Genomic DNA, 22,161 nt, shown 5'->3' with positions numbered 1-22,161 from the left:
TTCACGAGTGCAGTCTCAGTGCTATGATGGGGTCTAAAATCAGACTGAAGCATTTTGTATACATTGTTTGTCTTCTGGAAGGCAGTGAGTTGCTGCGCAACAGTTTTTCAAAAGGTTTTGAGAGGAATGGAAGATGTGATTTAGGCCAATAGTTTTTTATATTTTATGGGTCATGGTTTGGCTTTTCAAGAGAGACTATTACTGCCACTTTTAGTGAGTTTGGTACACATCTGGTGGATAGGGAGCCATTTATTATGTTCAACATATGAGGGCAAGCACAGGAAGCAGCTATTTGAGTAGTTTAGTTGGAATAGGGTCCAGTATGCAGCTTGAAGGTTTAGAGGCCATGACTATTTTCATCAATATTTTTTATTTTTATTTTTTTTTATTTCACCTTTATTTAACCAGGTAGGCAAGTTGAGAACAAGTTCTCATTTACAATTGCGACCTGGCCAAGATAAAGCAAAGCAGTTCGACAACATACAACAACACAGAGTTACACATGGAGTAAAACAACATACAATCAATGATGCAGTAGAAAAAAATAAGACTATATACAATGTGAGCAAATGATGTGAGATAAGGGAGGTAAAGGCAAAAAATGCCATGGTGGCAAAGTAAAGTATAGCAAGAAAAACACTGGAATGGTAGATTTGTAGTTTGAAGAAAGTTCAAAGTTAAAATATAAATAATATGGTGCAAAGGAGCAAAATAAATAAAATAAATAAATACAGTAGGGGAAGAAGTAGTAGTTTGGGCTAAATTATAGATGGGCTATGTACAGGTGCAGTGATCTGTGAGCTGCTCTGACAGCTGGTGCTTAAAGCTAGTGAGGGAGATAAGTGTTTCCAGTTTCAGAGATTTTTGTAGTTCGTTCCAGTCATTGGTAGCAGAGAACTGGAAGGAGAGACGACCAAAGGAGGAGTTGGCTTTAGGGGTGACCAGAGAGATATACCTGCTGGAGCGCGTGCTACAGGTGGGTGCTGCTATGGTGACCAGTGAGCGGAGATAAGGGGGGACTTTACCTAGCAGGGTCTTGTAGATGACCTGGAGCCAATGTGTTTGGCGACGATTATGAAGCGAAGGCCAGCCAACGAGAGCGTACAGGTCGCAGTGGTGGGTAGTATATGGGGCTTTGGTGACAAAACGGATGGCACTGTGATAGACTGCATCCAGCTTGTTGAGTAGGGTATTGGAGGCTATTTTGTAAATGACATCGCCGAAGTCGAGGATTGGTAGGATGGTCAGTTTTACGAGGGTATGTTTGGCAAGAGATATAGTATTAAAAAACTTGAGTGTCTCCCTTGATCCTAGGTCCTGGCAGGGTTGTGCAGACTCAGGACAACTGAGCTTTGGAGAAATACGCAGATTTAAAGAGGAGTCCGTAATTTGCTTTCTAATGATCATGATCTTTTTGTCAAAGAGGTTCATTCATTTTTCACTGCTGAAGTGACAGCCATCCTCTCTTGGGGAATGCTGCTTTTTAGTTAGCTTTGCGACAGTATCAAAACCAAATTTTGGATTGTTCTTAGTCTCCTCAATGAAGTTGGAAAAATAGGATGATCGAGCAGCAGTGAGGGCTCTTTGATACTGCCACGGTACTGTCTTTCCAAGCTAATCGGAAGACTTACAGTTGGTGTAGCACCATTTCTGTTCCAATTTTCTGGAAGCTTGCTTCAGGGCTTGGGTATTTTCTGTATACCAGGGAGCTAGTTTCTTATGACAAATGTTGTTAAATTAAGTTCCTCAGTTAGGTGGTTAACCGATTGTTGTACTCTGACGTCCTTGGGTAGGTGGAGGGAGTCTGGAAGGGCATCTAGGAAACTTTGGGTTGTCTGAGAATTTATAGCATGGCTTTTGATGATCCTTGGTTGAGCAGATTATTTTTTGCGATTGCAAACGTAATAAAATGGTAGTCTGATAGTCCAGGATTATGAGGAAAAACATTAAAATCCACAATATTTATTCTGCGGGACAGAACTAGGTCCAGAGTATGACAGTGGCAGTGAGTAGGTCCGGAGACATGTTGGAAAAAACCCACTGTCGATGATGGATCCTTTTGGAATAGGTCTGTGGACTTCTCCATGTGAATATTAAATTTAAAAATGAGAATATTATCTGCCATGACTACAAGGTCCGATAGGAATTCAGGGAACTCGGTGAGGAACGCTGTATATGGCCCAGGAGGCCTGTAAACAGTGGCTATAAAAAGTGATTGAGTAGGCTGCATAGATTTCATGACGAAAAGCTTAAAATACGAAAACACAGTAATTTTTGTTTTTGCAAATGGAAATTTGGTATCGTAAATGTTAGCAACACCTCCGCCTTTGCGGGATGTGTGGGGTATATGTTCACTAGTGTAACCAGGAGGAGAGGCCTCATTTAACACAGTAAATTCATCAGGCTTAAGCCATGTTTGTCAGGGCAATCGCATCAAGATTATGATCAGTGATTAGTTTACTGCCTTGGAAGTGAGGGATCTAACATTAAGTAGCCCTATTTTGAGATGTGAGATATCAAAATCTCTTTCAATAATGACAGGAATGGAAGAGGTTTTTATTCCAGTGAGATTGCTAAGGCAAACACCGCCATGTTTAGTTTTGCCCAACCTAGATCGAGGCACAGCCCCCGTCTCAATGGGGATAGCTGAGCTGACTACACTGACTGTGCTAGTGGCAGACTCCACAAAGCTGACAGGCTGGCTGGCTAACAGCCTGCTGCCTGGCCTGCACCCTATCTCATTGTGGAGCTAGGGGAGTTAGAGCCCTGTCTATGTTCACAGATAAGATGAGAGCACCCCTCCAGCTAGGATGGAGTCCGTCACTCCTCAGCAGGCCAGGCTTGGTCCTGTTTGTGGGTGAATCCCAGAAAGAGGGCCAATTATCTACAAATTATATATTTTGGGAGGGGCAGAAAACAGTTTTCAACCAGCGATTGAGTTGTGAGACTGCTGTAGAGCTCATCACTCCCCCTAACTGGGAGGGGGCCAGAGACAATTAATCGATGCCGACACATCTTTCTAGCTGATTTACACGCTGAAGCTATGTTGCGCTTGGTGACCTCTGACTGTTTCATCCGAACATAGTTGGTGCCGACGTGGATAACAAAATTCCTATACTCTCTACACTCGCCAATTTTAGCCTTAGCCTGCACCATCTTCAGCGTAGCCTTAACGTCGGTGGCCCTGCCTCCTGGTAAACAGTGTATGATCGCTGGATTAATATTTTTAAGTCTAGTACTGCTGGGAAGGGTGTCGCCAATGACTAGGCAATTTGTCAGAGCTAATGGTGGGAGGTAATGTTAGCCATTCTCATTGACTCATCTGATCATGTTTTCAGTGTTCCTTAGTATGTGGCTGTGGCTCTCACTCACTGTTCAGGCTGGAAAATATGACCCAGAGAGAGGTCCTGCTGAAGTGTTTGTCTCTCACTGGGGTTGTTCTGTTGGTTCCACTTTTATAGTGTTAGCCTAACAGGGATGCTTTTTTTCATTTAGTGAAGTGCCAAGTACAGCCAATTCCTAAAAACCCTCCTAAGCTATTACATTTAATTGCAATATCAGTCAGTCACAGCTCTTATATTTACATTTTAGTCATTTAGCAGACGCTGTTATCCAGAGCGACTTACAGTAGTGAATGCATACATTTCCTACATTTTTTTTTCTCCGTACTGGTCCCCCGTGGGAATCGAACCCACAAACCTGGCGTTGCAAACACCATGCTCTACCAACTGAGCCACACGGGACCACTTATACAGTATTGTGCATAAATATAGGGCATAAATAAATGGCTCTACAAGTTATTCAACCCTAAAACGTATTCATGCAGGATATTGTCCCCTGCGGTTGTTAGGATTCTCTTAGGCACTCCGGGTGATTTGGATATGTTGTGGTCAGTGAACTAATGTTGTACAGGACAATCATATGATTGAATATGCTCCAAATTAGATCGTACTGTTTCTCTGCCTTGTGCTAATTGTACAGCACAGTAGACTACTGTACTACAGAGACAGATCATGAGAAGTTCCCCAAAATAATTATCCTGAGGACATTAACTGACAGCCAGATGAAATACAAAAAAAAAAAAACATCTTTAATTGTGGTACATCTCAAATGGCATGTTCACAATTTCTTGAAGTCTATGAGACAGTACTATGATTGCTGGCAGTTTGAATATTAAGTAGTGGACATGTGCTATATTTGACATGGTGTCTGTTATCCAGGCCAGTTCTGGGTTAATAAACTGACCGCTTTGGTCAATATGGATGATTGAATATGACAGCTGCAGTATAGGATTACTAAACATCTCTGACATCTGCTATTGTCACAGTATATTCATCTATAGACCATGAATATCTTAAAGAGACAGTAATTGGAAAATATATATATATATATTAATATATATATTAATATTTTTTTTTGCAGACTGTTGATTGGAGCACCAAGAGCCAAAGCACTGGCTAACCAGAGAGCCAACATAACCGGTGGCCTGTACAGTTGTGACATCACCACCGAATCCGATGACTGTGACCGCATCGATTTTGACAATGAAGGTGAGGTGTTACTCAAATCCGGTTCTCTCTGTTTCTCTTTCTTACACAACATATGGTTGAACATTCTGCTTTATTAACCACAATATACTCCAAGTAAAATTCATTCTAAAGCGAGAATCAACATAAATTCCCACAGAGGATGTGAGAGTGGAGAACAAGGAGAACCAGTGGATGGGGGTGACAGTTAACAGCCAGGGCCCCGGAGGGAAGATTGTGGTAAGTCAGTGTCAGAGAATACTGTGCATTGCTGTGTTACTAGCCAGGTTCATAGTGCTTTGTATGTCTGCTGTGCAGAACGTTGCGTCAGATCTACAGCATCATCAGCTTAGGACCTAGCCTTGCGAAGCTGATTCCGCTGTCTCGTCATTGCAGACCTGCGCTCACCGCTATCAGAGACGTCTGTTTGTGGACACTGCTCAGGAGTCCCGCGACATCACAGGTCGCTGCTACATCCTGAGTCAGGACCTCACTATTGATGCATCCTCTGATGAAGATGGAGGGAACTGGAGGTTCTGTGAGGGGAGAGCCAGAGGCCATGAGAGGTTTGGCTCCTGTCAGCAAGGGCTGGCTGCCACGTTCACCAAGGACTACCACTATGTGGTGTTTGGAGCGCCTGGCGCCTACAACTGGAAAGGTAGGTGGATGTACAATATATAGATTTAAATCTCAGCAGAATGAGCTGTGCAGTATATTGTGATTCACATGTCCTCTAGAGGTAAGGAAAGGCTTTGCAGCATACTTCATCAGACGTTTCCTTACTGTGCTTTAAAGTGTCAATCAGCAGTTGAAACAATGACCAAGCATTCTTCCGATCACTGTTTCTGTAAAAAGCGGGGGACGGGGCTAGATAAATGTAATCACCCTCAAATTCAAAGACAGAGCTATGGATGCAAGGACTGACCGTCTATGGTTTCACAATTCTAGTTTTAACCATGTTTTTAGGCTATACAGTGTGTGTTTACATTTACTTTGTTTACAAACATTGAACAAGCTTATATTTTGGGTTCTGATGTGGTACGCCAGTTGAACTAAGCTCAGGAGCCATTTATAAGTCATTCTTCGAGAATGAATGGGTACATTTCATTAATTCAGAAGTCCGACCATGGATTGCCTTTCAATACAATGTTATTTTCACCTGTAAAAAAAGAAATTCACCCAGTTACATTTTGCTTGTGTCATTATTGTTGAAGGTTTCATATTGTTTTGTTGAGGATCATATTTAACCCAGCACCATTTCGTTGACATCTTCACCCCTCACTCTCAACCACTCTAGGCATAGTACGTGTAGAGCAAAAGAACAACACTTTGTTGGAAAGGGGATTTTATGATGATGGGCCTTATGAAGTTGGAGATGAGAACCTCTTGGATCCTGACCTGGTGCCTGTGCCTGCTAACAGCTACTTAGGTGGGTACAGTAGGTCTGAACTTTGACTGCGGGAACTATGTGTTTTCTGTGCTTAGGCATCCTGTTCATGACCAGTTTGTCTGCTGCCAACGCTGATCAGTTTCTGTATAAGTCGCCTTCTCTACAGGTCAGCCCTGAGAAAAGTCTGGATGTGACGACCAATAGTTTCTTAGGTTTGTGACTTCTGAGGTGGCTAAAACATAATCTCTTAACCATTCCATCTACATGGTCACTAACTTGTGAATGGTTTATAATCTGAATTTTTACCATGTAATTATTTCAACGTAATGCTTGAATGTACTGCAGTTTTTACTGGGATACTTATATGCATATCAACATATGTTTTCTTGGTTGCTTCAAGATGACATGACGACTATATTTCACATCTTGTGTTTTTCTTTACATCCCAAATTCACTCATTTATTCATGAAAGATGAACGCTCTGAATGATGCATAGTATAAGATATAAGATATATACCTACATTCCTCTTATGTCATGTTGCAGGGTTTTCCATTGATTCTGGGCATAGCATCACCAAGGGGCGTGGCCTGACCATTGTGTCTGGGGCGCCGCGAGCCAATCACTGTGGGGCTGTGGTCCTGTTGAGAAAAGAGAATGAAGCGTCCGCAAGACTCTCCCCAGAGTACATTCTAGAAGGGCCTGGACTGGCATCTTCTTTTGGATATGATGTAGCTGTGGTCGACCTGAATGGAGATGGGTATGTGACACAAGTTGACTTCTGCTTTTCCAGTTTTGGCTTATCCATACATTATGTCAGGGGTCCCCAATTACATTCAGCCGTGGGCCCATTTTTCCTTGAGCGGATGGTTGGGGGGCCGGAACTTAGTTATAAATAATTTGTACACTGCAAATTCACTTCAAGAATCCCAAACGAACAGATACAGTATTTGGCATAAACAGAATCATTTCAAACCTTGATTACATTGGGATTAGAGCTCTGCTATCCAAGCTGAGTCTGACGGCCCCGACATTATACATTGGGTTAGTGCCATGCAGGGCCTGTTTTTTTCATAAATAACTAGGATATGGGCAGGGCTTTGGGTATCACTAAATTGATCACTAACATTTTGAAGCTGAGCCATTTGCTCGTGCCCTGCTGCGTCGTAGAAGTCCTTCAACCTCGTCAAATATAAGATGGGAGAGATTTCACCGAAAATTATAATGTTCCTTGAGTTTTGTCGGAGTTTACAGCTAACTGCTCTCATGTCTCATCATTGAGCAGAGCAGCCCAAGCGGAGCCGTTGCTATGGGTACTTACAGACCCAGAGCCGCCATGAGCAGAGTGCATGCAGAGTGAGCAGCGTGCAGGGAGTGAGTGACACACAGAGAGGAGCAGCTAATGGATTTACTAATGGAGAAAGTTATTTCTGGTTTCAGGCAGGGCCGGGCCGGGCCAGAAACAATCGGCCTGGGTAGGGTAGAGCATGAACATTGTGGGCATGGGTAGGGCTCGGGTTTAAAATTCATGCCCGTGCAGGGCTCTAATTAGGATACGATCACAGTGTGAATACTTGGGAGCAGATTTCCTGAATTAAAATCACTTTGAGATGATTTCCTGGTGATTTTGGGAAAATTATAACCCCCCCAATTTTTTTTTTTTACTCAGAAAACTTGTGGGGCCAAATATACTGAACAAAAATGTAAACGCAACATGTAAAGTGTTGGTGCCATGTTTTATGCGCTGAAATAAAAGATCCCAGAAATGTTCCTGTACGCGCAACAACAACAAAAATTCTCTCAAATTTTGTGCACAAATTTGTGTACATCCCTGTTAGTGAGCATTTCTCATTTGACAAGATAATCCATCCACCTGACCAGTGAGGCATATCAAGAAGCTGATAAAACAGCATGATCATTGCTCAGGTGCACCCTGTTTTGGGGACAATACAAGGCCACTCTAAAATGTGCAGTTTTGTCACACAATGCAACAGATGTTTTGAGGGAGCATGCAATTGGCTGGCTAACTGCAGGGTTCTCCACCAGAGTTGTTGCCAGAGAATTTAATGTTCATTTCTCTACCATAAGCCGCCTCCAACGTTGTTTTTGAGGATTTGGCAGTACGTTCAATCAGCCTCACTACCGCAGCACACGTGTAACCATGCCAGCCCAGGACATCCACATCCGGCTTCTTCACCTGCGGGATCATCTGAGACCAGCGACCTGGACAGCTGATGAAACTGAGGAGTTTTTCTGTATGTAATAAAGCCCTTTTGTGGGGAAAACTCATTCTGATTGGCTGGGCCTGGCTCCCCAGTGGGTGGGCCTGGCTGCACCCCTGCCCAGTCATGCGAATTCCATATTTGACTGATTTCCTTATATGAACTGTAACTCAGTAAAATCTTTTGAAATTGTTGTTTGTTGCGTTTATATTTTTGTTAAGTATAAAATCACCCGCCTATTGGGGAACCCTGTATTATGTCATCAAACCTACATGGATATTGTAACTTATGTTTCAAATTTGGTCTTTACTTTTTGCTTCCCAGGTGGCAGGATATTGTTGTGGGAGCCCCTCAGTTCTTCATGAAAGAGGGAGACTTTGGAGGAGCTGTTTATGTCTACATCAACCAGGCAGGAAAGTGGGACAAGATCACCCCAATCCGCCTCAATGGAACCAAAGACTCAATGTTTGGGCTGGCAGTGGAGAACATCGGTGACATCAATCAGGACTCCTATCAAGGTGGGAACCTGGCATCTGTACTTATTTCTGACCTTTCTGTGCTTGTGTCATAACATTCCATAGCTAAATGGCTTCTCTTTTACAGACATTGCTGTTGGAGCGCCCTACGCTGATGCCGGGGCAGGAAAAGTATACATTTACCATGGCTCTGCTAATGGAATCAACACCAAGCCGGCACAGGTTGGTTATGCAGTGTTTTATTGGTCAAAGGATATGCTTGTTGACGTAATGGAATGACATCACTGCTGCATCCCATTTTCACTTATTGATTTATTTGTCATTTCAGATCCTTGAGGGAATGCCCAACAACATCAGATTATTTGGATATTCTCTGGCTGGGAATATGGATTTAGATAAGAATTCCTATCCTGATATAGCTATTGGGTCTCTCTCAGATACAGTTCTCGTTTACAGGTAATGATCTTGTTAGGCTATCTACAACAATCCAGTTACGACCTTACAAATACATTTCACGATAACACATACAGTAACAACTCACGTAACAACTCTTTTTTTTAGGGCAAGGCCAATTATTAGCATTAAGAAGGATGTCAAAATTACTCCAAAGGAAATTGACTTCACAAAGAAAACCTGTGGCAACAGCATCTGGTAAGGTGTTGATGGGATTTGATGACTACTCATGTTTGAAAATATGTCTGACATCTTTGCACTTCTGTAGATTTGTTTCCTATTAACACAATTGAATTATAATCCATTTGTGGTCTATAGCTTGACCGTGGAGGCATGTTTCACCTATAAAGCAAACCCTGTATCCTACAGCCCAAAACTAAGTAAGTCAAGCCTCTCTCTTCTTTCACCTCAACCCAAATTGCATAATTTGTCATAGTCCTGAAAGTCCTGAATCCCTTTGTCCTTACATAATACATACTGTTGTTCTGGAATGCTTCCTTACAGCTATCCGCTACGCATTTGAGGGTGAGGCAGATCGCAGGAAGCAAGGGCTTCCCTCCAGGATCCTCTTCCTCAATAAGTCTCGCACCGACCAGGACTTCCAATCGACCGGAACTCTGGACCTCCGGGGACAAAACAAAAGAGCTTGCATCAAGACAAAAATCAAACTGCAGGTATAATATTTGGTATTCCTCTAACCCTCTTGGGATTATAGAATGATACCTAGAAGGGAGATGGTGTACATAATTGTTTTCTGTCTGTAGGATAACATTAGGGACAAGCTGCGTGGTATTCCCATTGAGGTCTCATTGGGAATCCAGGGTACCAAGCGGCAGAAGAGGCAGAACGCTCTCCCCCAGCTTGTGCCTATTCTTGACAACTCCCAGCCAAGCAAGGTCGTCACGGAGGTAACCATAATTTCCCAACTGTTACACGTGTTTCATGATGTCATTGAATGTCTCAGAGTGATTGGAATTCAGTAAAGTTTAGAATGGACTTACTGTCAGATGCATTGGAAATAAGCTTGATCTTACTTCATTACAGGTGAACTTCTTAAAGGAGGGATGCGGAAATGATCATATTTGCCAGAGTAACTTACAACTGGAGTACAGATTCTGCTCCAAAGAGCTCAACCAAGATATATTTCCCCCATTACCTATGTGAGTATGAACACACATTCTTAGTGCATGTACATTCTGGGACTTTCATGATAAGATTTGGAAAAGAAAACCATGAATCTGAGGAAGAGGTATAAGGCAATGTTTTGTTTTTATCCAGGGAGAATGGGCTACCAGTGATATCCCTCAGTGATCAGAAGGACATAGCTCTGGAGGTGACAGTGAAAAACAGAAATGGGGATGATGCCCATGAGGCTAAGCTGGTGGGGATGTTCCCCAACGCTCTCTCATACTCCGGTTTCCGCTCTCAGAAAATGACAGTAAGTGAAGTGACTCTGGTTTATTTCAGCATGCAAATTTTTACTATCCGTCAAGTAATAACATTGTAATGAGTTTTTGTTCTCCAGAGGGATAAACCGGTTCTCTGTTTAGCCAATCAGAATGGCTCCCAAACAGAATGTGAACTGGGGAATCCATTCAAAACAGATTCCGAGGTAGGCTATGCACTTGTTTTCATTACAGAATTTTTAAAAATTCTGTCATTGTGTGGCTCACTCGTGGTGAATGTTATGAAATATTTGGATGCAATGTGTTTCCAGGTTACTTTCTACATAATCTTGAGCACTGCTGGTATCTCTCTCAATACTGCAGAAATTAATATTGACCTTGAGCTTCAAACGTAAGTAGCACTATTATTTTTTCACGAAGGTGACTGATGATTGACTTGTATAAATATTTTTTCTTCAATTCAGTCTGGTATGAGAACGGTAGCCCCTATCTGCAAAAGTATGGTGTCTGTGGAAAGCTGAGTATCTTGTACCTTCAAATATTTGATGTGACTTAATACCATTTATGGGCACACACATTTATAAGGGCCGATGACTGCAACCTAGATTGTGGTTAGCGTTTTTTATTTATCTTTATTTAACTAGTCAAGAACAAATTCTTATTTTCAATGACGGCCTAGTGGTTTAACTGCCTCAGGGGCAGAACGACAGTTTTTTTCTTCACCTTGTCAGCTCGAGGATTCGATCTTGCAACCTTTCGGTTACAAGTCCAACGCTCTAACCACTAGGCTACCTGCCAGTTAGCGTTGTGTAGCACAAACAAAATAAATAAGGAATACGTTGATACACACCGAATCCGGGGCTTCACAGATCATTAGGATATCATATTTGTCTGAGTGACCTAATGTTATTGATCACCAGCCCCGAGAGTCAAAAATGTGTATTTTACACAACGTTTTCACCAAGCATCTTACAATGTAAGCTTCGATTTGGCCTGTTTTTGAGCTATAACTACAGGGGGGGATATCACATTAATCTGTAGGTTGGTAGGAACAAATCCAGCCAATGTTATCTGATGAAGTATGACTTAATGGCAACATTGAATGTCTACGGAGTGACTGTCTTTGCGCATCAAAATATGTTCCCTGCTTACGTGCTGAAGGCATCCATTACACTGGAGATTGGCTACTATGGCAACGTGACAGTCTTGTAGCCAATGAGATACGCTTTCAAGGGATATGGAGTTGACTTGGACAAGGCCTCGAACCTTTTATGCGTGATGCGAACAATCGCTACCTGGTCTCAGAGGACGAGACGCACCGCTACATTACATTGTAAACATATTTAATCGAATTTTCATAAAATATGGCTTCTCAAGAAAATAAAATGGATATCGAAGTGAAGTAAACTCATATAAATATATCCAACAGGAACCTAAAAAGAAGGCCGCTATGAATAAGTATATCGACATAATATATAAAATTAAAATAAAATATAAAATACATTTCTGGAGTCGGACTCGGATCAGGGGAGCGATTTGGACAACGAGGATTTCGACTTGGCCGATGAAGATTGCTTTCTAGAAGGATTCGATCCACTTTTAGATTTGTAAGTAAATGATTTCCATGGCTTTACATAGCTAATTTACTATATGTATTTCGGTTTTTATAAGTTGTCTGCTTTTTGTGCTTTGTTTTTAGTTTACATAGGCCTATGTAACAAGTCATTTCAATGTTATATAATTCCAAAGTAGTTATTGTCTATGTTTCATATTAGTTAACTGTTTGCTGTTCTAAGTTTCATCCTTGTAAATCTGGAGAGGCCACAAAACTCTTATGGCCATTGTTTATTCAGAGGGGTTAAATGCTGAAGACACCCCCCCCTTTTCCTTTCCCTTTCTCTGTGGTTCTCACCTCTACCATTGTCTCCAAAGTGTTACTGTTTGCATTGTGTGTGTGCTTTACACCATCTATGTGAGTCACTGTCCAGATCAAATTTAGGCTTGGTGTTTTTACTTTACAGTAATGTTGTTTGGTAACAAAATATCAACAAAATATCCCTTTATTATATTCCCCACAGTATGGAGGATGCAGAGGATTTGGATAATGATGTTTGGGAGCCACCCTTCCCAGCAAGCGCCCAGCCGGTCAAGGTCTTCACCCCCCACTGCTATGTCAATTACCCCGTCTGATGGTTCTAAATCCACCACTCGACAAAGGCCCCACTCCTCTTCAACCACCCCCACTGCAGGTCTTGGCACCACTCCCTTGTCTGCAAGTTCATCTGGAGGTGCGGAGGCAGGGAGGAGATCTAGGCCTCAGAGAAGAGGGAGAGGGAGAGGCGGTGGAAGCAGCACAACTGAGGACAGGTGCAATACGGTCCTTCAAGATGATGAGGAGCCAGAACAATTTAGGTTTAAACCCAAACGACCTGAAGGCCCACAGTTGGTTAGTGATGAAACATACACCCCCTTACAGCTGTTTCAGCTTTACTTTACCACCTCTGTACTGGGAACACTAATTAGTAATACCGACAAGAAGCAGCAGGGGGGATGGAAGATGTCTTGGAAGCCTGTCACAATGGCTGACATGCTCAACTGCATGTCCTTGGTGATTTACATGGGACTGGTAAAGGTATCAAGACTAGTTGACAACTGGAGCAAGTCCCCACTCTATCGGTTCGAGTTCCCCACCTCCATCGTAGGTGAAAACCGATTCTTGGCCATCAACTGTGCTCTTCACATGAGTGACCCACGAAAGGAGAATGACCAGAAGAAAGGGGCTGCAGGGTATGATTGTCTTGCTAGAGTCAAGCCCCTTTATCATGACATGGTGGAGGCATGCAAAACGTATTACCAGCCTGCTCAAAATCTATATATAGTTGAGCGCATGGTTGCCCCAAAGACTCGAATTGTCTTGAAGCAATATATGAAAAATAAGCCGACCAAATGGGGCTACAAGCTCTTTGTGCTAGCTGATTCAGACTCAGCCTACACGTGGAACTTTTTCATCTATGAAGGCAAGGTGATCACACCCACTGCTTAGTTATGACTCTGTCATGCAGCTGATGGGCTTCCCCTTCCTTGGCAGTGAGTACAAGCTCTTTGAGGACAATTTTTATACTAGTCATAGACCTTTTCATAGACCTCTTGAAAAAGAAAATGGGGGCTTGTGGCACCATTCATCCTAACAGAATCGGGTTTCCCTAAGACCAAGGTAAACGACATAACAAAGACAGCGAAGAGGGGTACTATTCGTTGGATCAGGACTAATACGCTGCTTTTTGTGAAATGATAGACACTATGGAAGTAACCATGCTCACCACACAGCATAAGGCATTTAATAACAACAATGTCTCAAGGAGGGTGAAAAATGCCAATGAGGCAGGGGTGAGGAAGAATATCCCCGTTTCTGTGAAGGACTACAATGACAGCATGGGGGGTGTTGACCTATCTGATGCTCTGATAGGCTACTACCAGGAAGTGGTATAAGACTTTTGTTTACCACTTTGTGGACATTGCTACAGTAAATGCTTTCATTCTCCACAAGCAGATGGCCAAAGCTAAAGGTCAAACCCCTCTCTCTCAGTTGGCCTTCCGAGAGCAGCTGGTGTTGGAAATGGCTGAATTAGGGGCCCAAAGCAACCTCATCCTTATCTGGGATGTAAAACGAATATGAATGCCATTTATAAATAGTTCAGCCTATTTCTATTTTTGCACATTTTCTAGCGAAGGACACGTATAACCAAGTTTGTGTTTCAGAATACATGTTATATCTATTTTTTTATGTATACATGTTGCTTTTATATGGTTTTTGTAAACAGTTCATTTGAATGTGGGACCAATACATTGGATATGCCTAGGCTAAACGTTCAGGCACTTTGGAGAGGTTGAAAAAACACGTGTATGTCCCCCGACCCCACCACAATGTTTGAGAGAGGTTGGTGTTGTAGAAATGTTGTTTTTATAGTTACCAATAACTTTTAGGCACATCCATTTTTCAAAAACAGTGTAATTACCACATTCAGACACTTTGGAGAGGTTGAAAGGACACTGGAATGTACCCTGGATACCCTGGATACCCCATAACACCACCACAATGTTTGAAGTGAGGTTGATATGGTAGAAATTGTTTTTATACTGAACAAACAGCATTTAGGGATTGAAAATATGTAATAGCACTGGAATTATCTAATTTACAGACATATGCCACTTTGGAGAGTTTTAGGGACACTTGGAAACGTCCCGTGACCACACCTGACACCACTTACTAAAACATCTGCCCATTTCTAGTTGTTAGGTCTATCAAGCCTATTTTTTAACATGATATTGTTCACATGTTGTGGAAGCCACCTGATGTGTTTCCAGCTCTAGGCATTAATAATTTACTTATAGCTTGTCAATGAGAGATGACCATCAAAATAACAATAAAAACTTATTTCGTGTGTGCTTGTTTTTGTGTTAACTATCTATCTTCTAATCATTTCCTCATCTCCCAGATGTCTTCTTTCCAAATATACAAAGTTTCTGCATGTCAGAAGCATGTAATTACACACGAATAGCAGTTACTTTTGGGTATGTCTATTTCAGGCAGAAATCTATATTTTGCCATTACATTTTAAGAGGATAACAAACACTTATGTGTCATTTCTCTACTTTCAGGACCAGTACACAGGACAAAATGGGAAGAGTGAAAGCAAAGGCTAAAGTTGTGATTGAGCTGTTACTTTCTGTTGCAGGGTAAGTAGTGTTTCTAACATTTCCACTTGTTGTCTACTGCATCAACTAGATTTAAAATACTTTTTGATCTGATTTATTTAAAAGTACACGGAGAGCGAACATTAATGACATGCATGTCAATCTCTCATGGCTCAAAGTGGAAGAGAGATTGACATCATCATTACTTGCTTTCGTAAGACATGTTGACAAGCTGAAGGTACTGAGCTGTCTGTTTTAAAATACTAGCACACAGCTCGGACACCCATGCATACCCCACAAGACATGCCACCAGAGGTCTCTTCACAGTTCAGAACAGACTATGGAGGCGCACGGTACTAGAGTCGTGGCCAAAAGTTTTGAGAATGACACAAATATTAATTTTCACAAAGTCTGCTGCCTCAGTTTGTATGATGGCTATTTGCATATACTCCAGAATGTTATGAAGAGTGATCAGATGAATTGCAATCAATTGCAAAGTCCCTCTTTGCCATGCAAATTAACTGAATCCCCCAAAAACATTTCCACTGCATTTCAGCCCTGCCACAAAAGGACAAGCTGACATCATGTCAGTGATTCTCTCGTTAACACAGGTGTGAGTGTTGACGAGGACAAGGCTGGAGATCACTCTGTCATGCTGATTGAGTTCGAATAACAGACTGGAAGATTCAAAAGGAGGGTGGTGCTTGGAATCATTGTTCTTCCTCTGTCAACCATGGTTACCTGCAAGGAAACACGTGCCGTCATCATTGCTTTGCACAAGAAGTGCTTCACAGGCAAGGATATTGCTGCCAGTAAGATTGCACCTAAATCAACCGTTTATCGGATCATCAAGAACTTCAAGGAGAGCGGTTCAATTGTTGTGAAGAAGGCTTCAGGGCGCCCAAGAAAGTCCAGCAAGCACCAAGACCGTCTCCTAAAGTTGATTCAGCTGCGGGATCGGGGCACCACCAGTACAGAGCTTGCTCAGGAATGGCAGCAGGCAGGTGTGAGTGCATCTGCACGCACAGTGAGGCGAAGACTTTTGGAGGATGGCCTGGTGTCAAGAAGGGCAGCAAAGAAGCCACTTCTCTCCAGGAAAAACATCAGGGACAGACTGATATTCTGCAAAAGGTACAGGGATTGGACTGCTGAGGACTGGGGTAAAGTCATTTTCTCTGAATCCCCTTTCCGATTGTTTGGGGCATCCGGAAAAAAGCTTGTCCGGAGAAGACAAGGTAAGCGCTACCATCAGTCCTGTGTCATGCCAACAGTAAAGCATCCTGAGACCATTCATATGTGGGGTTGCTTCTCAGCCAAGGGAGTGGACTCACTCACAATTTTGCCTAAGAACACAGCCATGAATAAAGAATGGTACCAACACATCCTCCGAGAGCAACTTCTCCCAACCATCCAGGACCAGTTTGGTGTTGAACAATGCCTTTTCCAGCATGATGGAGCACCTTGCCATAAGTTAAAAGTGAAAACTAAGTGGCTCGGGGAACAAAATATCAATATTTTGGGTCCATGGCCAGGAAACTCCCCAGACCTTAATCCCATTGAGAAATTGTGGTCAAACCTCAAGAGGCGGGTGGACAAACAAAAACCTACAAATTCTGACAAACTCCAAGCATTGATTATGCAAGAATGGGCTGCCATCATTCAGGATGTGGCCCAGAAGTTAATTGACAGCATGCCAGGGTGGATTGCAGAGGTCTTGAAAAAGAAGGGTCAACACTGCAAATATTGACTCTTTGCATCAACTTCATGTAATTGTCAATAAAAGCCTTTGACACTTATGAAATGCTTGTAATTATACTTCAGTATTCCATAGTAATAATCTGACAAAAATATCTAAAAGACACTGAAGCAGCAAACTTTGTGGAAATTAATATTTGTGTCATTCTCAAAACCTTTGGCCATGACTGTACATAGAGTCATGCCTACATAGATCTTTATTCCACATCAGGTAACTGATGCAAGCAGTAGAATCAGATTTAAAAAGCAGGTAAAAATACACCTTATGGAACAGCGGGGACTGTGAAGTAACACACACAGACACATGCATACACACACAATAACATGCGCACTATACACACACAAACAAATATATTTTGTGTCGTAGATATGTGGTAGTGGAGTATGGCCCTGAGGGCACACACTTGGTGTATGCATGTGTCTGTAATTAATGTATTGTAATGTTTTTAAAATTGTATAACTGCCTTAATTTTGCTGGACCCCAGGAAGAGTAGCTGCTGCCTCGGCAGCAGCTAATGGAGATCCATAATAAATACAAATGTAGTCCACTAATATGTGGTTTGTTTATCAATCAGAGTTGCGAGACCCTCCCAGGTGTATTTTGGGGGTGATGTGAAAGGAGAGAGTGCCATCAAGACAGAAGAGGAGATCGGCAGTTTGATTGATTATGAATTTAAGGTAATTGTCATTGTCTGCTTATCTCACAGTTTCTCAATATCACTTTGTCTGAGTTTGACCGTGATGTAAATTTTTGTAATATTATACCTCCAGATAATCAATTTGGGTAAGCCGTTGAAGTCCTTTGGCACAGCCTCGTTGGACATCCAGTGGCCCAAAGAGAATGTGGATGGGAAATGGCTGTTATATCTGGTTAAGATCAGCACCACTGGCCTGGAAGAGATCCCCTGCTCCCCAGAGACTGAGATCAACTCTCTCAAACACGTTCAGGTAATACTTTCCTACTGAAGTTTCACTGTACTTGATGCATTTGTTGAAAAGCAAAATCGTCCAGAGATTAAGCGTTATTAAGACATTTTGAAGTTTGAATCACTAACTTGTGATGAGTTTATTTTGCAAAACATTTTTTTTAGGAGTCCAGCACATCTAGGAAAAAGCGTGAAGTTGGAGGCAAAAAATCTGGAGGCAACATTACTTTATTGGACCAAAAAAAGCACAAGATTTTGGTAAACACACTTTCACTTGCATTTAAAAATGGATCAATAATGACATGTCTGTCTGACAAAAGGTTATGTTCCTCTCAGATGTGTGGCAATGGCTATGACGCTAGATGTGTGGTGATCAAGTGCCCTCTACAGGGCTTGGACAGTAGTGCAGTGATTGCGCTGCGATGCCGTCTGTGGAACGCGACCTTCCTTGAGGTGAGAAACAACATGCCTGTTGCTATTTGCTTTTCAAAATAGTCCTAAATAGCAGACACAATTATTTCAGTCATTTTCTAACATTGAAAACCTTTGTTTTGAAACAGAATTATGCCTCTTTCAACTATCTTGATATAATTGTGAAAGCTTCCATCAGCCTTGATGCTCCTGCAAAGAATATGGTTCTCAGGAATGCTGAGACTCAGGTGTGTGGCAAAGAAGAACTCTTGACATCCGTTATCATCCACTCACACAATGACTCCTTCACTGATCAACACAATTTAAGAATGTATGTGTAACAAATCGAAATAAACTGACCGTTTCTTCTTGTACCCATGGAGGTGAGAGTCACCGTGTTTCCAGAGAAGGCAGTAACCCAGTATGGTGGAGTTCCCTGGTGGATCATCGTTGTGGCTGTCCTGGCTGGTATTCTGATGTTGGCATTGCTAGTGTTTCTACTCTGGAAGGTAGGCATGGTCTACAACCGCAACACATTTACCAACATATTCACTGTATTGTACTCTGAGCTATTAGTAGACACATGCAACATTGAATCATTATTCATTCAGGTAGTATTATAGTATATCTATGTTCTCATATTGTTCCCAATGATTCATCACCCTCGCTCTCCTTTAGTGTGGCTTCTTCAAGAGAGCCCCACAAGACCAGTACGATGCAGCATATCACAAGGCTCAGATCCATGTTCAGGCCTCTGATAAAGAGAAACTCACTACTGAGGCATAGTGCCCGATCTCTGCGCTCAGACCTGGGGTAAAATGGGCATTGCAGTCAGCATGGCGTGTGGGCTTAAACACTAACTCACTTTTGCTTTAAAGGAAATGCTTACTTCCGCACGTCTCGAGTGCAAAAAGTCAGAGACACATACATAGACCAATGTAGTTTGTACTATAATCGATCATTGTTCCAATTGGAGTATGTACAACAAGCTTTGATAGGGTGTTCAGACATTTGTTCATGTATGTGTGTTTGAATTAGGTCAGCATTCAATGTCCCCCCCCCCCCAATGAGCAGTTATTACATTTTCCTACATTTCACACCTATCAACCACTATTTCTTGTGTGCTTTGAAGTTTCTTCATTTTTATAGGTTTCTGCTTTGTCAGCCTGGCTGTTTGGAAATGCTATTTTGAATACTATTACCATGTGAAGCATGCTCTCACACAAAACTCTCTTTGGATTGCCTCTCTGATTTGCTTGAGCATTTTGTGTGTTATATTTGCATGTTCAGGTTGATACAACTCTATAAAATGCAGAATTAATAATTATCTTTGCTTTTCTCTTGCCAGTGTGGATTTTTCAAACGTTCCGAACATGATGACAGCGTTCCAAGATACCATGCTGTACGGATAAGGAAAGAGGCTCATCGGTTCAAAGACAGGAAAGCCAAGCTGGATTCCTTTGAGAAAAAGCAGTGGATGACAAGCTGGAATGAGCATGAGAACTACTCATAAGACACTTGACTGTTGGGATGCTGTCAGAGACCAGAATCTCCCGTTTTTCTAAACATCCCAGTGTCACGAACCCATTGAACTTAGTTATTTATTTTGTACAGTCTAAACTCCATTGACTGCATTTGTGAAGCAAACTCCAAAATATACTTTATCTATTCTCCCGAGGGATTCTCAGATCAAAACTGTGTCCTATCCTGAGGAAATGAGAAGCATCACATCTTACAATTCATTTTTTCTGAATTGGGACTTTTTAAATAAATTATCTACCACTGATACTGTTTATTTTGTTTGACCATAAACAGTTTCAATCCAATGTTTAGCTGAAGATAATATTTTTTGGAGCATAAACAGTTTCAATCCAATGTTTAGCTGAAGATATTTTTTTTGCGGTCAGTTTTGTCCAATCTATTGTACTGGATAGACTGGAACATTTTGTATGTTTGTATATATTTAAATACTTTAGCACACTGTATATTTATTTTAGTCATTATCTTAAAAAAAGAAATGCATTGGCCAAATACTTTTAAAAAAATCTAACGGTTACTTTTCAGTAAGGGCAAATGTTACTGATGATTTTCTAGTGCTACACAGACTAAAAAGTAGCTACAGGTATTAAGCAAATAATATTGTCATTGGGACTCATTTCTTTGCACTTGTTTTGATTATAAAAAGGTCATTTCAATACACACTATTAGATATAATCAGTTATGTCAGTTAAGAGTTTGAGTTAAAACTATGATTCAAACCATACCTTTGTTTATCCCCCTGTACTGGGATATGCTTCAGTTAATAGCAATGCAGCTGGGACAACTGGAGCCAACAAGCAATAAAATGCTGATTTATTGTTTAGCTAATTGTATTTGAAGGATGTGTGGGTCTTGAAGATGACACAATATATGCACCAAAATGCAAATTTCAGAAACATTTGGATCTTGTGGATGAATAACCTGCATCATTGTTTACTTGTAGTTATGTCCAGGTGATGGAGTTTGGACACTCCAAATTGGTTGTTCTCACATAGGTTCACTGTGATAAGAGGTGCAACTAAACTATTATTGTTAACATTTAAATCTAAATGTATGTTTTATGTGATTGCCTCTGAATCAGACTTCATTATATGGAAGCTATTCAAAGGGATATTGCTATGGAACGGTGATCAATGATAAAACATTTGTAGCCCTACCTAAAAAGAAGTGGGGGGGAAATTATGTAAATCACTGGCTATTCATTCCTTCCTCAATTCAGATGTTTTGAATACTGTGCAAATTGCAATAAATAGAGAAATGTATGGAAGTTGTACCAGTATTTCACTCCTTTTCCTCCTTGTGCTTTACATATCTATGGCCAAAATATATTAGATTAGGCCAGATATAAACTAAACAAAAAAAAGAAACGTCCCCTCACTGTCAACTGCGTTTATTTTCAGCAAACTTAACATGTGTAAATATTTGTATGAACATAACAAGATCCACAGACATGTGACTAACAGAAATTGAATAATGTGTCCCTGAACAAAGGGGGGGTCAAAATCAAAAGTAACAGTCAGTATCTGGTGTGGCCACCAGCTGTATTAAGTACTGCAGTGCATCTCCTCATGGACTGCACCATATTTGCCAGTTCTTGCTGTCAGATGTTGCTCCACTCTTCCATTTACATTTTAGTCATTTAGCAGATGCTCTTATCCAGAGCGACTTACAGTAGTGAATGCATACATTTCAAACTTTTTTTATTTGTATTTTTTCCTTGCTGGTCCCCCGTGGGAAACGAACCCACAACCCTGGCGCCTTCCACCAAGGCACCTGCAAGTTCCCGGACATTTCTGGGGGGGAATGGCCCTAGCCCTCACCCTCCGATCCAACAGGTCCCAGACGTGCTTAATGGGATTGAGATCCTTACAGGGGGCAGTGTGCATCGTCCATTGTCCAGGGAGGCAGCAGGTCCACCTGCGCCCTACCAAACTTGTCCCACAGGTGCTACACCACCTGGGGATGTAGGCTCCAGTCCCAAGGTGGGGGGCCCTCCCTCAAGAGCATATTCGCTGCCACACTCAGGATGTCAGGTACATGTGCTGCGCGTAGAGACGCTAGACTTTCCTGAGCCCAGAGAAGGAGCTCCCGTGCTAGAAGATTGAGGCAGTGGGACCTCAGTCCACCCTGATGGTTGACGTTAGCCACCACTGTGGTGTTGTCTGTTCTCACCAGGACATGTCTTCCTTTCAGATGTGGAAGGAAAGACCGCAGGGCCAGCAGTACAGCTCAGAGCTGTAGTGAATTGATGTGCCTGCCGCTCCCAGGGGGTAGCCAACAGCCGCTGGCCGACCTGCCCTTGGTCACACCCCCCCCCAGCCAATGGGAGGCGTCTGTGCTGACCAGCTCCCGGCGGCACATCCT

At 42.0% G+C, this 22,161-nt stretch overlaps 1 protein-coding gene across 3 annotated transcripts in view; it reads left to right on the top strand.

The window, feature by feature from the left end:
• The window catches only part of LOC115156016 (integrin alpha-6-like), a 35,939-nt gene extending 14,875 nt beyond the window's left edge, over nt 1-21,064 (top strand). Inside the window, exons 2-26 of one of the 3 annotated variants that reach the window (XM_029703199.1) lie at nt 4,423-4,550; nt 4,687-4,766; nt 4,923-5,184; nt 6,012-6,128; nt 6,461-6,674; nt 8,461-8,654; nt 8,740-8,834; nt 8,941-9,068; nt 9,174-9,263; nt 9,384-9,445; nt 9,570-9,739; nt 9,830-9,973; nt 10,110-10,225; nt 10,344-10,503; nt 10,591-10,677; nt 10,783-10,862; nt 15,131-15,208; nt 17,497-17,599; nt 17,693-17,869; nt 18,013-18,105; nt 18,184-18,300; nt 18,408-18,506; nt 18,642-18,767; nt 18,937-19,071; nt 19,607-19,743. In XM_029703199.1, the coding sequence (XP_029559059.1) occupies nt 4,423-4,550; nt 4,687-4,766; nt 4,923-5,184; nt 6,012-6,128; nt 6,461-6,674; nt 8,461-8,654; nt 8,740-8,834; nt 8,941-9,068; nt 9,174-9,263; nt 9,384-9,445; nt 9,570-9,739; nt 9,830-9,973; nt 10,110-10,225; nt 10,344-10,503; nt 10,591-10,677; nt 10,783-10,862; nt 15,131-15,208; nt 17,497-17,599; nt 17,693-17,869; nt 18,013-18,105; nt 18,184-18,300; nt 18,408-18,506; nt 18,642-18,767; nt 18,937-19,044 (3,028 nt within the window). In that variant the 3' untranslated portion in view covers nt 19,045-19,071; nt 19,607-19,743. Of the gene's footprint in view, nt 1-4,422; nt 4,551-4,686; nt 4,767-4,922; nt 5,185-5,823; nt 5,956-6,011; nt 6,129-6,460; nt 6,675-8,460; nt 8,655-8,739; nt 8,835-8,940; nt 9,069-9,173; nt 9,264-9,383; nt 9,446-9,569; nt 9,740-9,829; nt 9,974-10,109; nt 10,226-10,343; nt 10,504-10,590; nt 10,678-10,782; nt 10,863-15,130; nt 15,209-17,496; nt 17,600-17,692; nt 17,870-18,012; nt 18,106-18,183; nt 18,301-18,407; nt 18,507-18,641; nt 18,768-18,936; nt 19,072-19,606 lie in introns of all 3 variants that reach the window. The other 2 variants (XM_029703198.1, XM_029703196.1) reach the window with 2 other exon arrangements.
• The last annotated feature ends 1,097 nt before the right edge of the window (nt 21,065-22,161 follow it).

The sequence above is a fragment of the Salmo trutta genome, chromosome 20, assembly GCF_901001165.1.
Source record: "Salmo trutta chromosome 20, fSalTru1.1, whole genome shotgun sequence".
NCBI classification, from domain to species: Eukaryota; Metazoa; Chordata; class Actinopteri; order Salmoniformes; family Salmonidae; genus Salmo; species Salmo trutta.
This window is presented reverse-complemented; position numbering and strand designations above follow the sequence as displayed.